We start from the raw sequence: 14301 nt of genomic DNA, 5'->3' as shown, positions 1-14301 counted from the left end.
GTGGAAAAACAGTCACTTTAGATTAATTTGGGATTAAAGCAAAACAAAAACGTATTTTTCCTTCTTTCATTCATTTCTTTTGTTTGTCCTTCTTGACCCACACTGTGGAATCTTCACATCAATTAATAGTGTGTCAGTTTAGATAAAGAAGAGCTTAAAATATCTTGAAATCGTCCCAGACAATAAGGTTAGCTTTGGCCAACAGACTCTTAACACGCATTAACACATCCAGCAGAGGCTCTGTGCGACCCACTGAGTCACTCTCTGCTGCAGCCCCATCATCAATGTTCATGTGCAGAACCTTCAAGTAGCCTGTCATCCTTCCTCCATCCATCATCAACATCACAGTTATCAACAGGGGAAAAAAGCATGCACACCATAAATTCAATCACTGGACCTCTCGGGCCTCAAGCCAAAAAAGTACTCAGTGTACAACAGATGACCCAAGACATGTTTCAACTGAAAAAGACCAGATATACAGTCGATCAGTAAAATTCACAGTATTACATTTTAATGAGTGTATAAATTCTTTGGAACTTGATAATATTGCTAAGCTAAATTGTTTTAAATTTATGCAAAGGTTAAATTAAAGTGATTTAAAAGTTGTAATTTAATGCTTAAATATCATAAAGCAAAACAAGCATCCAGGAGGAACAAGCTTGAACCCCAGTCGGTGCTCATTTAAGTAGCTAGAACTACAGCAGCACAAACTAAATAAATATTTCTGAAGAAAATGTAAGCATGTGCCTTCTGCCTGCGCAAATGTATAACAACAACAACAATAATAATCAATGTAATAATAACATTAATAATATTTGTAAAAATAAATAAACATAAATAATACATACTGATTTACATGTATGCTATCTACATAAGTGGACATTGTTCTTACCATATTAGTTAGTTTCATCAGTGATATTTATGATTTCTAAAAAACAATCTTGTGATAGAGCCTGCTGTTGAATAACTTTAGGCTCGCTGAGATGTGCCTGTAGTATTGCAGTGTCTCTTTAAAGGAAGGGGGAGTGTAGAAGAGGGACAGAGGAAAGAGATGAATAGAAGGCACCAGAACCACCTACCATGACCAAGTGCGCTGTAAATGTAGGACAGAAATTCGAGTGGAATACAACCGGATAATCAAGCGACATATTCGGGGGAAAACCATGTTTGGATGTGCCTTATCTGATTCAAATATTTTTAAATATGGTACCACATGCGATCATTGGAACACAGGAAAAGTGTTTTTCCTCCCAAACATTTCTTGCATTTTGAAACGGAAAAGGAGAGTGGCAGTAAAATACATCCCTGTGCTATCTTTCTCCGATTATCAATGGTAGGCATTGCATAATTCACCCTTATCCACCGGAGCCATTTGGTTCCTCCTCTTTGGGAAGAGGGGGACGCCAGAAAAAACGACTACATCCAGTAGCTGCCTTCTCGGTGGTGCCTGCAATTGTTTGGCAATGCCTTTTTCTCTCTTAGGAAGAACTTGCAGACAGTAGCGGGGGAACAAGCAGGGGAAGGATGCATTTAAAGCTGGATGTGTGCTGCATTCAGGGAGATTCGGCAATAATAGCAGCTCTAGTAGAAACAGCGAGTGCGGAGGGCCTGGGAAGCACCCAGCCCCACTATCTCCTCCTTTTCCTCCCCCCCTGCAGGACCATGCTTGCGTGAGGGATGAGGCTGTGCACAGGGACACCAGGCCAGAGCTGCGGCCTACTTCTCACAAGAGCCGGTCTCTCGACTGCAAGATCTGAGAACACATTGCCACCATCAAATCAGCATCTTTGGTATGCAGCTCCCTCTCTCCGCCGTTTGCATAAAATAAATAAATAAATACGCGTGTGTGCTTGCGCGTGTGTGTTAGTGTATGTGTGCGTGTGTGCTGGCGGCGGGGGGTGAGGAGGGGAGGGAAGGGGGTCTGTGTTCTCAGCTGTACATCTGTAGTCATGGCAACCAGATCCTGTTAATGGATGTCATTTTTTCCATCCTCAGCTTCCCTCTCTGCCTCTGCTTTTATGTGTGTGCATTGCATTTATATATATATTCCATATAAATCTCCGCCTGATGTCTGTTACCAATGAGATTTAGTTTTTGTCAGATTGTAAATGGTGCATTTCCACATCTTCTCTTATGCCAATGTTCATGTCATTTTACAGATTGGTTTTGAGCCTAATAGTGGCATCACATAAATGTTACTTATTCATTGGAAATGGTGTTGAAGTGATTGAATGATTCATTCATGTTGCTTTTTATGATCAGGAGTTGATTCTAATCAAGAATATGAATGAACAGCAGAGCCTCTGTATATTGATTAACTTCACCTCTTTTGTGTGACACTGATGCTGAAAGACATTGATACTGTGAACCCTAAAGGATTTGCAGACTTCTGTATTATTTATCAGCTCTTGTTAAGTTTTTGGGTTACTGTGGATGTGTAGTAATCTGCAAACTGATTACTTTTCAGTAATAGTTTTTTGCACTGTACTGTGTGGTCTGTTTTTAGGCCATAGCCTCTGACTTACCAGCTGTCTTCTTGTTTTTTTCCTGTCTCCACCATGGCAGTTGTTTTTCTCTGCCTGCTCTGTTTCTTTTACTTCCTGCTTGCCGTGTTCCTCTGTCTAGGTCATCAGGTAGATCCAGGAGCATGAGCAGGACTTTGAGCTGCGGGAGCAGATGTCTGGGTATAAGCGCATGCGGCGGCAGCACCAGAAGCAGCTGATCGTCCTGGAGAACAGGCTAAAGGCCGAGATGGATGAGCATAGGCTCCGGCTGCAGAAGGAATTAGAGACACATGCGAACAACACTTACATTGAGCTGGAAAGACTGGCCAAACGCCACGCTGCTCAAACAGACAAAGAGGTACAGCCTCAACTGCAGGTGTTATTTATGAATGAGGTGGAAATTACAGTGATTGAATTCACTTCAAGCCAAACTTGGGTCTGTACAGGCGTTTGCGACAGTTAAGACATCAATGAAGAGTGATTATTTGAATATTTGAATCTCTTCACAGATTAAGTCAGTTGCAGCGGAAGAGAGGAGGATCCAGCAACAGATTGTTGCTCAGCAAAAGAAAGAGCTGACTACTTTCTTAGAGAATCAGAAAAAGGAGTACAGGATTTGCAAAGAGAAGATCAAAGAAGTAAATATCATGAACAAATACAGTGCAAAATTTATGATCACATATATTATATCTGTTCAATATGAAACACGTTCTATGAGAGTGTCTTCAGATAATACAAACATCTTTCGCTGTTATTTTTGTGTTGATGTGTTATAGGAGATGAGCGAAGACCCTTGTACACCCAAGGAGGAGAAGCAGGAGCGTCTGTCCAGGCACAAAGAAACAATGCAGCGCTCTCAGGCTGAGGAGGAGGCTCATCTGCTGGCCCAGCAGAGGCTGGTCTACGACCGGAGCTGCAGGGCCCTTAAACGCCGGAGTCTGGTCAGGAAGCACGAGTTTGAACAGGAACAACTGAGAGAGGTAATATGATTTCCTGACATTAGATAACATAACGTGTAATCAGACAATTTTGGATATGACTGTTAGTGTTTTCAGATGTTTGGACACAAGAACATTTTGTGAAATGATCATTGTCAGTGATCAAGGCCAGATTCCCCTGAAGAAATAGTTCTTTTATATGGATGACTTTTGATTGATTAAAATGTCAGGGAAATCAATTCATTAATTATGCACCCTGAGCGATTGAACTGCTACTCTGACCAACTTTCCTAAAATCCAAGGGTATTCAAATGACATTTTTATGATATGAAACAGGAAAAAAAAAACAGCACACCCTCACATTGGGAACCTGGAACCAACAACGATTTGGTATTTTTGTGCAAAACAACATTTTCACAGTGGGAATGAGTCTTAACAAGGTGGTAAACATGGTGGCATCAGTACAGACCACATTATGCTGAACAAAATAGCCCATTCCCACCCTATAAACATTTTCAATGTTGCCTTTAATAAATTGTTGTTACTATTTAAATTTGTATATCATCTACATAGATGTGTAAACCAAGACACTAAATTAATGAAATATATCAGCAAAAAGATGCATATCAAGTTAAAAATAAGAGGACCTAACACCTATTGAGGAACACCAAAATTAACCAGTGGAGCCAGTCAAGTGCTATGCTTTCATGAGCAACTATGTGCAATGCAGAGGTCACATGTAGAAAAACAAGTACACGATACACAGCTGTGGTCATTCATGCTTATCTTTTATTGTCCACAAAGTAAATCAACCAGCCTTACATATTGTCATAAAAATGGCATTACACCCAACTTCTTGTCCCAGGAGCTGAACAAGAAGAGGACCCAGAAGGAGATGGAGCATGCCCTGATGATCCGGCAGGACGAGTCCACCCAGGACATGGAGCGCAGGCAGCTGCAAATGCTGCAGAAGCTGCGTATCGAACTCATGCGGCTGCAGCACCAGACAGAGCTCGAAAACCAGGAGGAGTACAACGGCCGGCGGCAGAGAGAACTACACAGGAAACACACTCTGGAGCAGCGGCAGCAGCCCAGAAACCTCAAGGTGCCTGGAACTTTCTTTTTGCCACTATGTGCTTATTTAGTGAGATGATACCCAGTAAACTTAATTTCAAGAGGTTTTAAAAGTTTGTTCATTTGTTGACAGTATTCTTTTAGTTTTAGCTACAATGGAGAGATGTGAAAGCTCACTTTCTGTATGTAGCATTGCAAACAAATACATTCAGAATACCACCTTAATCCACTTTAAAATGATTTACTCTACATTTGTAGCTCGACAACATGGTGAAATTATACAAGTTGCTTGGTTGTTAGGTACTGAGCCCACAATCTAAACGAGTCAATGAGTTAAATTAAGAGAGATACTGCAAGAGAGTCATATAACTAACTGTTTAATGTTTGAACTTTTATTGCTCAGTAGAATTTTTTTACATCCATGTTAAAGTTTTACCATTTGAATGTAACATGAAAGAACAGGACACTAACATTTATGTCTCTTTTAACCCTCTGTAGACGCTGGAGATGCAGATCAAGAAACAGTTCCAGGATACTTGCAAGGTGCAGAACAAGCAGTACAAAGCTCTTAGGAACCATCAGCTGGAGGTCTCTCCCAAAGGCGACCACAAGAGCATCCTGAAGAGCCTAAAAGAGGAGCAGACACGCAAGCTGGCTGTACTGGCCGAGCAGTATGAGCAGAGCATCAACGAGATGATGGCTTCACAAGCGGTACGAGGATCCCGAAGCATCTTGTCATGAATAGCAAAAGTGGGCCTCATTCATCATTTGTATGTTGCATATTTATTTGTACAACACATTTGCTCTTCACATCAAACTAATGGTAACAGTCACAACTATCTGTGCATCAACTTTTTCCAGCTTCATCACACATTTTGAATTTCGAGCGCTGTTAAATGCCACAGTTGTTTCGTAAATCTTTTGCAAAAAAATGTTGGCCTGTGGTTTGATAAATGAGACCCAACCTGTGCTTGTTGTTAATGTGTTTGTAACTACCTCTGTCTTGCTGGGTCTCTAGATGCGATTAGACGCAGAGCAGGAAACAGAGTGCGAAGCTCTGAAGCAGCAGCTGAAGCAAGAGATGGAGCTCCTGGACGCCTACCAGAGAAAAACCAAGTCACAGATGGAGACCCAACACGAGCGAGAGCAGCAGAAACTGGAGCAGAAGGTCTCCATACGCAGAGCGCACCTTGAACAGAAGGTAGGTTTAAGCCATTCTAAAATACTTTGAATAAATGCAGCATGATACCATACTATATAAAAAATTACCTCAGGATAGGTAGGCAGATAGATAAATATCCAGAGAGACATCTTATATGTTGACACTATTACAGCAGTGTCCTGCTAGTGGCCCTTAAAGGCTGCAATGTTCATTACAGCCACAAATACAAAAGTGTTGTGGGGTTCAGTTACCGCTGGTCCAGACATGCGTTCCTGGACATGTGAGTTTGCATTTGGGAACGCAGTGGGGGGTTCCACCAACTCCTAATGGTTGGTTTCAATCGCATAGTTAAGGGTGAACCTCCCATATGTCACACCCTCGTCCTACTGGTGAAGCTCATCACTGGCAGGTGAAAAGAAGCGGCTGGTCTGCAGCCTTCCTCAGGTCAACAGTAGAGTTAGTAAAAAGGACTGCAGTGCACAGGGAACTGGGCATTCCAAACTGGCAGAAAAAGTTTGTTCATGGGGGTGGTGCTAGAGGAAAAGCCATGGGGTCGTTTAAAAGGTTAAAGGCCTAATTTGTTTTGTTAACATTGGCTTTGCTTCCTTATTGTTCGGGGTCCCACAGATCCCAATGCATAAAATATAATAATAATTGCAAAAGCAACCAATTTTTTTTGCTCAAATATTTTTTGCCATGGCTCTGGGGATGACCATGCCCCGGTCCACCACTTTGGTCCAAACTGAAAAATCTCAACAACTGTTGGATGGATTGCCATCATGCTGATGTTAGCATTTAGTTCAAAGCACCGCTGTACCCAAGTACAGCCTCACAGAGCCGCTAGCATGGCTGCAGAGTCTTGTTTTTCTTTTCTTTTGACCTCATTAAAACCCAGTGCAGTATGTAGAAAAGTACTGAAGAAAAAACCCTTCCCTTTGCCACAAACTGGGCTTGCACATTTTATGAAGGAGACAAAATACAGAAATGATAATAAAGCATTGTTATTATACCAAATTAGGAAATGTTTCATTTACAAATGGGCTATGCATGAACAAATATACAGTATATTCCTTTTGTTTGGCAAAAAGGAAATTCACAGACAAAGAAATGTATCTTATCCTAGAAATATCTTGCATGCAAAGCTGATATTTTGTTCCAAGGGTGATCGTACAGGAAAGCTACTAGAGTGTACAAAATAGAAAGGGTTCATCCACTAGGGAGCATGAGCAAGCATACTGTTCTGTACTCAGTAAATATCATGGCAATCTGCTAATTGATTTTTTCCCCTTTTCTTTAGTACAAGTGGAAATTTCATTATGAAGTGGCTATGACTGCAACCAATGATTAGTTTTATTATCAATTAATGTGACGATTATTTTCTTGATTGACTGATTAATTGTTTTGGCTATAAAATGTCTGAAAATGGTAAAAAAAAAAAAAATGCCTGTCACCTAAAGCCCACAGAAACATCATCAAATTGCTTGTTTTGTTTGACCAACAATCCAAAAAAACAAAGATTTTCAGTTTACTATCACATACTGGAGGACAAGGCAAAGCAGAAAGTCCTCACATTTGAGAAGCTGGACTCGGAAATGTTTGTCAATTTTGCTTGAAAAATTACTTAAGTGATTAATCGATAATTAAAATAGTTGCAGAATAATTATATGCTGATTGACATATCAGCTAACTGTTTCAGCTTTAGATGTGGTGCTAAAGGTAAGAAGAGCCACCACTGCCAGTAATTCTTTAGGAACCATGATTATCTCCACTAAATTTCATGGATTTCTGGCAGTGACGTCTTACTGTAAAAGTGATGGAGTTACTGACAACAAAGCCCCGTCGCTAGCAGGGCAAAACTCAATCTTAAATTTAGTGTCCATATAACATCATGTTTTTCAATTACAGATTGAGGAAGAACTGGCCGCACTTCAGAAGGAGCGTACTGAAAGGATCAAGCACTTATTGGAACGTCAGGACAGAGAAATTAACGCTTTTGATACAGAAAGTAGAAGCCTCGGCTTTGGAAGCCTGGGATCTCTGGACTTCCCCAAAGAAGACAACAGATGAAAGTGGATTTATCTTTAGAGGACAACGTATCCGTGCCCTTTTCATGTCCACTTGACCGTTTGTCACATCCATGGTGACAGAGCTGGATAACTTTCTCTATTGCTTTTCTTCTCTTAGATGTTGCATCTTTGAATCGAGGTGTTAACGTGCAATGAGAACTTCTTTCGTGAAACTTGAAGGGGGAAAGTAAAACAAAAGAATCTACAACAACATGTCAATAAAAATCAAACCTAGTCAGTGTAACTCAAAACGTATGTGTTAAAAATAACAGACTCTTTCCTCCATGCCATTTCCTCCTTTTGGTATGAATTGAATAAATCAGGAAATTTTAGTAAAATTGGCACTTTGATATGTTTAAGTAGAAACCCATCATGTTCGTATGATGCCTAATGTGTGTGTTACATGGAGGGACATTGTGGAATGTGAGCTGCGGACTTCCCCGTGGTGTTAAGCTGCTTTGTCTTTTTTATTAGTTTTATTTTATTTTGTTCTATTTATTTTATGCTCTGAATGTGAATATTACTGTATGGGGTCACTGGATAAAGTCAGAGTTTATTCATTCATTTTTTTTGGTCATACTTCCATATTGTGCTTATGCATACAGTATACTGTGGTCCCTCACTTTTCTAGGCAGCAGTTCTTACCTTTTCTTTTATTTGATATGTAGGATCAATTGGCATTAGCTTGATCAACCCATTTATCTTATCACAACTCAAGATCCCACTTGGTAAAACTGCTTATTATTGCATGCACTTTAAGGACAAATTCAGGTTGTGAAGTGAAGCATGAATCTGTCAGAGATTTTAGCTGTTTGTAAATAAAAGCTTTTTTTTTGTTTTAAGCCTATGGATACTGGACATAAGCGCCATATTTGATATGATAATTTCACAAATGCCTTTATTTAAGTTGTGCCTGAAGCAGATTTAAGTTACGTGTTTGTTATATCTATATTTTATTTACTGAGGCCGGCACCATTTTGTTTTGGTTTCATCTAAACTTGTGAATCATTTAATGTTCACTAATCAAAGTTCTTGTAAAGGAAAATGGTGAGAATTGTGCTGTATAACTTTTGATATGAATATTTGTACATGAGAATATAGCTAGAACATACAGAGACACTGGTCTATTACTGATAACAGAGCTTAATGATAAAGATTTTGCTTAGTTTTTGTTTTATAATATAGAGATATGATCATACAATAGCTCAATATATTGCTAAGTCGAATCACTAGACTCAGATTGTATAAATGCTGGTGAATGGAACCACAAACTTCTTATAATATCAGTATGATGATCTTTTATGGATCAACGGTTCTACAAAAGTGAACACGACATGTGGGTCCAGATTGCATTTGAGTAATTAGTGTCTAATGATCAGATTTACATATTTTTTGCCATGTTCATTATGGTCATTGAACAGGTTGCACAATGTTTCCATTTATACCGAATGGAAAGATAATTGTTTGGTGCTTAATTTCTAATACCACCTTTAGCCTTGTAGTTTTTTGTCTTGGAGAGACGATTGATTTTTACAAAATGTAAACGTGAAGCATTTTGAAACCCCCTCTGAGTCAAAACACTACTAAGTTTTTCAAACACTCATGACATATTTAGAGTACCCCATGCAGTGAAACCCTCTAAAAATGAAGTATATGTATGAAAAAATAAATACTATTTTATCACGGGTCAGTTTTTGAAACATTGTTTAATGTGGTGGTCTTGAATGCAACCCTGTTATGTTTGGCAGGTATTTCTTTACCTGTTTTTTTTCTTTTCATTTCAGAGCCACAACGTATTAATGTTTGGTTATATTCCTCACAGGGCTGAAAGGTGGAAGATGTTCCCTGAATTAAATGAGTATGAGTATTTTAAATGGTGGAATATAATGACATTCAATTTCTGATGGCAATAGAACTTAAATGCTCCTGTTTTACACGCAGAAACCTAAATTCTGAATTTGTTATGTTTGACCTGAGTGTGTTCTGAAGTTGAATGGCTCCTCTAGATTTTTCAGCCTTTTACATTTTCACAAACTTTCTGAAATTTGATGAAAACGTTTCTCATATGCAGTAAGGCCTTTTGTCGGGTCACATATAACTGAAGCCTTGTGGACAAATGGTTCCATAAAAAAGTGCTATTGGGGTGCTTGAATAAGGTTTGCCTGAGAGCTTCAGAATAGTTATGAACTTACAATTTGTGTGAATTTTAAGTCATTAAAAAGATGTATTTAGTTAGAATAAAGGGGACTTTCCTAAACAACCTTATTCACCATTTCCTGTGCAGTTCAAAGACAAAATAAAAGAGATTCTGTTGAAAAAAAAGAGTCTCAATCAACATCCTGCATCTAATATCAATTTCTTATTGTTTGTGGTTGATTTCCTCGTAACGCTGTCTTATATGGTCTAGGACTTCTCACTTTTGCTTTTCTTTGGTGTGATGTGACCGCCGTGACCTACATTGTATCAAATGCTGTCTATTATGATTTACTGTAAATCCACAAACATACATGCAGGTCAAAGTTAACTTGTGAAAACCAGAACATTGAAAGGGGAACAGGAGGTGATAGGGAAGTTATACTATAGAGTATCCAGTGTTTTCTGGGCTTCCTTTACATTTGGGGGTAAACTTGCTTGATTTAGGTGTTGATTTGAGCTTTTTTTGGCATGCCTGTACTGTATATGCTGGCAGGAATCCGACTGTAGTTTCCTTGAATTGTCAACGTCTGCGGCACCATCTGCAGCAGTTGCCTGCCTCACCGCAACCCCTCTATTATCCCCTGGGGCAACTGGAAAGCCCCGAGGATGGCAGAAGAGTGGTTAGCCTTTACCTGCAGTAGTGCTGACAGGGTTGTGGTGCGTCGAGTTCCCCCTTTCTTTTCTCAAGTAGTCAGTGGTTTGACAGCAATGCAGCATCTAGTGTGGATGCTTGAAACCGAGAAGTGATCACCATCAAAAAAAGGTGGAGATCATGTCAGCTCTCACTGAGCTGTTTCAGTTTCAGTGCAAAGTTAACCTGTTGCTCCCACATAGATCAAAACATTTCTGTCCTGTAGTCTGATCTCCCATTAACCCCTGCTGGCTAAACACATCATAGGGTTTTTCCAAGCAAAAGTGACCATCATTCCTAGAAGTTAGTGGTGGTGTTGATGATGATGGGATTAGACAAGACACGAAAAACCCAGCTTGTGTTTTTTCATATTTTACATAATCCTCCGGTTCCTCCTCACATGCTGCCTAAACACATTACTGGAGGATGCAACACCATCATATGTCATGATGAAATCATCCTCTGATAATATGAACACAGCCTGTCAGAAGTGGTGTGATAACACTGACATATTGCCTACTTTAGCTAAGCAGACCCTCCCGTTTACGCACTTGTAAAAGTTTCTGATTGAGAAATGCATTTCCTGTGACCTTGTCAGCTTCCTGCGCGAATGCCCGCATGAAAATATTGTTGCAAAAAGACACATGATCTGAGGAGCAGTTGTAACAGTTATAAAGTTATAAAGACAAATTTCAGCAGAAAAGCTTCTCAGGGACTGTTGTCATGTCAGTTCTTATTTATTTCAGACCCAATTCTACTTTAAAATACACATGTCTGGTTGAAACTACCTCTACCTCAAGAGTCACCTTTGACTTTGCTGATTATATTATGGTAAACTTTGTGAGTTAACCCCTGTGGTATCTGGGCAGTAATAACTGCATGACTGTGGTTTTGTTGTGAATCATCCGAGTCATATTTAAGTCAGTAAAGCCATTGGAAGAACCAAATCCCTTTTTGGTATGAGATTGTTACAGTATTGTATGCTTTCACTTTTTAAGAACTTCACATCTTACTCAAGGCATCACTGAGCAACTTTGTTCACTGCGGTGAGCTCACTTTTATTTTTTCACACTCACTAAGTTCTCACCTTCTCACCCACACTCTCTAAAGGGCAGTAAAAAAGCATGTCAGTGAGCTGTGTCAAAGGGTTGGCTGACCTTAAAGTCCTTAAATTATTTTCATGCATGTATGACACTGTTTTCTAAATTCTGCAGATTCATGTTACTCGAGCGATTTAAATATATCAGATTTGTGTATATTTTTCAGTGCACAAATAAAAAGGAAGTGCTTTTAAAAATACGTTACCACACCGTATGGTCATACATGTAATAATAATTAGGCAATGTCCCTATACGCCTGCTCTGCGAACAGACATGTAGGGCCATTGCCCTCTTGTTTAATATAGAAGAAAGAAGAAAATGCACATCTGAACAAAAAGGAGGAAATTCTGGGAAATTTGGTTGCCTCACAAAGTGCACGTCATTTCCTCCTATGACAAATGTGTGGTTTCTGTCTTTTAAAAAAGTTTTAAAGGAGTGTGATTATGACGAGTCCACGCAATTTGCCTGTGATACTGAGAGGAGAATGAATGGGCATGTAAAGAGTATGCATTTTCAACAGTTCATGGAACCAGCAACAAGTAAGTTTTATTACATCTACTTTTCTATTAAAATATTAAAAAAATAATAAAACACAACTGCATCTTTTCTTGCCATTGTGCATGCTATTTGTGCCTTAGAGCTGCCTACAGCTGCCTGAAACTGCTTGTAGTTTCAGATTAAATTTTACTTTTTTTTCAGCATTAATGAAGTAAATTAGTTTTTAAACTGTTTGAAGAATATTTAGAGAGAATCTGACATTGTTTGTTGGCATCTAAACATACTATAACTAGTATATGGCTGTATAAAATGTTTGAACTGATAATTTAAGAGACTTCTTTTGTTCTTTTTTCACTTGCTTGCAATGTTTGCGAGGAATCTATTTTTATCCCTCCTGCCTTCCACTTGTGGCTTTAAAATGAAGTTCCCCTCACCGATGGGATGTAGGATAACCTTAACTGACCAGTTCCTTTCTCCTCAGCATTACTCTCTCTCTTGCTGGTTATGGCTGTTGATTCAACAAGAACTGTGGCAGCGAGCAGAAACCAGCAGTGTGGGAATTCTCTGCAACAGACTTTGAAGCTAACCAGACTCGTACAGAAGGAATCTGTCGACCTAATCAAAACATATGTGAGTGCAGACATAAAACTGCTGTATCTTATTTTGCTGTGTTAAAACCTCATCTGTTTGTTCAGTACTCCACCTTTAACCATAATAAGCCGGCTTCCTTTTTAAGATGTGTGGCTTAATCAGTATCTGATTATCTTTTATTCTTTCTTTTTTATGTAGAAAGCCTCTCAAGGAGAAATGTCAGAGCTCTTCTGCAAGGTATCAATCAGTGATGTCCCTGACCCCAACATCTCCGGCCTGGAGCCCTCAGAGAGGATAGCGAGCATCTACACACATCTCCAAGTCTTCTTCCCACATTTAAAACGGGTGTATGAGCAGCAGACAGACTTACAGTCACCCACGAGCCAGCTGCTGACCGAGCTCACCGTCGTCAGTACTCGCAGCAGGAGCCTAGCTGCTCTCATAAACAAATTTTATCAGAGCCTCTTCCCGAACCTGCCTGTACCAGAGCCAGCAGGAGGGGCGACAACACTACCTCCAGCCCAGAATGTTTTCCAGCAGAAGGTCTACGGCTGTGTGGTCCTGAAGACCTACAAAGACTTCCTGTCAAATATTTCCAGAGAACTGAGGACTCTAAAAAACAAAGTGTGCAGAAGGACACAAATAAACACCTTCTTTTTCTGAGGATGACCTCATGCTGGTCTTATACAGTCAGTTTTTTTTTAACTCACTGGGTTGATAGAGACTTAAAAATAGGAGTGAGTATGAAGCCTATTTATGGTATTTAATATTTATTTTTGTGTGTGTGTTTCTGCTCAGAGGAGTGCTGTTAAAAGATCACAAGTGTAAAGTTATCTCTATGCATGTTATGTATATTTAATTTGTCTAATATATTATGTAAGGTTCTACTTTGCTGATGTAAACTTATATGCTGTACAGAATTATTAAAATATACTTTGCAGCTATACTTCTTTATGATCTCTCATTTTTTGTGTGGTTGCATCAATAATGTACAATTTCAGTAACAAAAAGACAACATCAAAAAAGTAAACAGATGTTCATGTATTACATGCGTCCTCTTATTTGCTGGACTCAGTTTAAGTAAGAATATATCTGTTGTTAACGAAGTTAAAAATACAAAAGTAGTATAATTCGTACTCGAAGCATCATGTGCTGTGTTCTGCACAGAATCAGTCCATCAAGGGGGGTTAAAAGAAAATCAGGAAGCTGCTGAGACGCTGACTGTGTGATATCAGCTCAGAATGACGCATGTGTTTGACACAAGGCTGCATCAGATAGGAAAGATTTCATGAAACTGGCGGGCTGTCTGGTCAGTCACAAGGTGTGGGTGTGTGTGGGTCAGATAACTGTATGTGTGGTTTGCGCACTTGCATCCTCATATAGATGGAGATGCAAGTGTGTGAAGGGTGGAGTGGAAACAGATGAGAAGTTGAAATTCAATTTTTTTTTAAATAGATGAATAACAGACACTGCATGCAAACTTGTCATCTATATATACACATTTATATATACAGTACATATACATCTATATAACATAGATA

The 14301-nt window shown here is 39.3% G+C and overlaps 2 protein-coding genes across 4 annotated transcripts; both read left to right on the top strand.

The window, feature by feature from the left end:
* The first annotated feature begins 1029 nt into the window (after positions 1 to 1029).
* Positions 1030 to 10081, top strand: taok3b (TAO kinase 3b). 3 transcript variants are annotated; one of them, XM_044174649.1, is made up of 8 exons: positions 1030 to 1790; positions 2626 to 2862; positions 3014 to 3142; positions 3281 to 3484; positions 4308 to 4547; positions 5015 to 5227; positions 5535 to 5717; positions 7584 to 10081. In XM_044174649.1, the coding sequence occupies exons 2-8, from the start codon at positions 2677 to 2679 to the stop codon at positions 7743 to 7745; spliced, it is 1317 nt and encodes a 438-aa protein (XP_044030584.1). In that variant the 5' UTR covers positions 1030 to 1790; positions 2626 to 2676; the 3' UTR covers positions 7746 to 10081. The 3 variants fall into 3 exon arrangements, with proteins under 3 accessions (XP_044030584.1, XP_044030583.1, XP_044030582.1); XM_044174648.1 differs by having other exon boundaries at positions 2566 to 2862; XM_044174647.1 differs by having other exon boundaries at positions 1030 to 2862.
* Positions 10082 to 12087: 2006 nt separating this feature from the next.
* On the top strand, positions 12088 to 13706 carry m17 (IL-6 subfamily cytokine M17). The gene is made up of 3 exons (XM_044174650.1): positions 12088 to 12210; positions 12651 to 12799; positions 12959 to 13706. The coding sequence occupies exons 1-3, from the start codon at positions 12156 to 12158 to the stop codon at positions 13421 to 13423; spliced, it is 669 nt and encodes a 222-aa protein (XP_044030585.1). The 5' UTR covers positions 12088 to 12155; the 3' UTR covers positions 13424 to 13706.
* Positions 13707 to 14301: the final 595 nt, after the last annotated feature.

Source organism: Siniperca chuatsi, linkage group LG18, assembly GCF_020085105.1.
Source record: "Siniperca chuatsi isolate FFG_IHB_CAS linkage group LG18, ASM2008510v1, whole genome shotgun sequence".
NCBI classification, from domain to species: domain Eukaryota; kingdom Metazoa; phylum Chordata; class Actinopteri; order Centrarchiformes; family Sinipercidae; genus Siniperca; species Siniperca chuatsi.
This window is presented reverse-complemented; position numbering and strand designations above follow the sequence as displayed.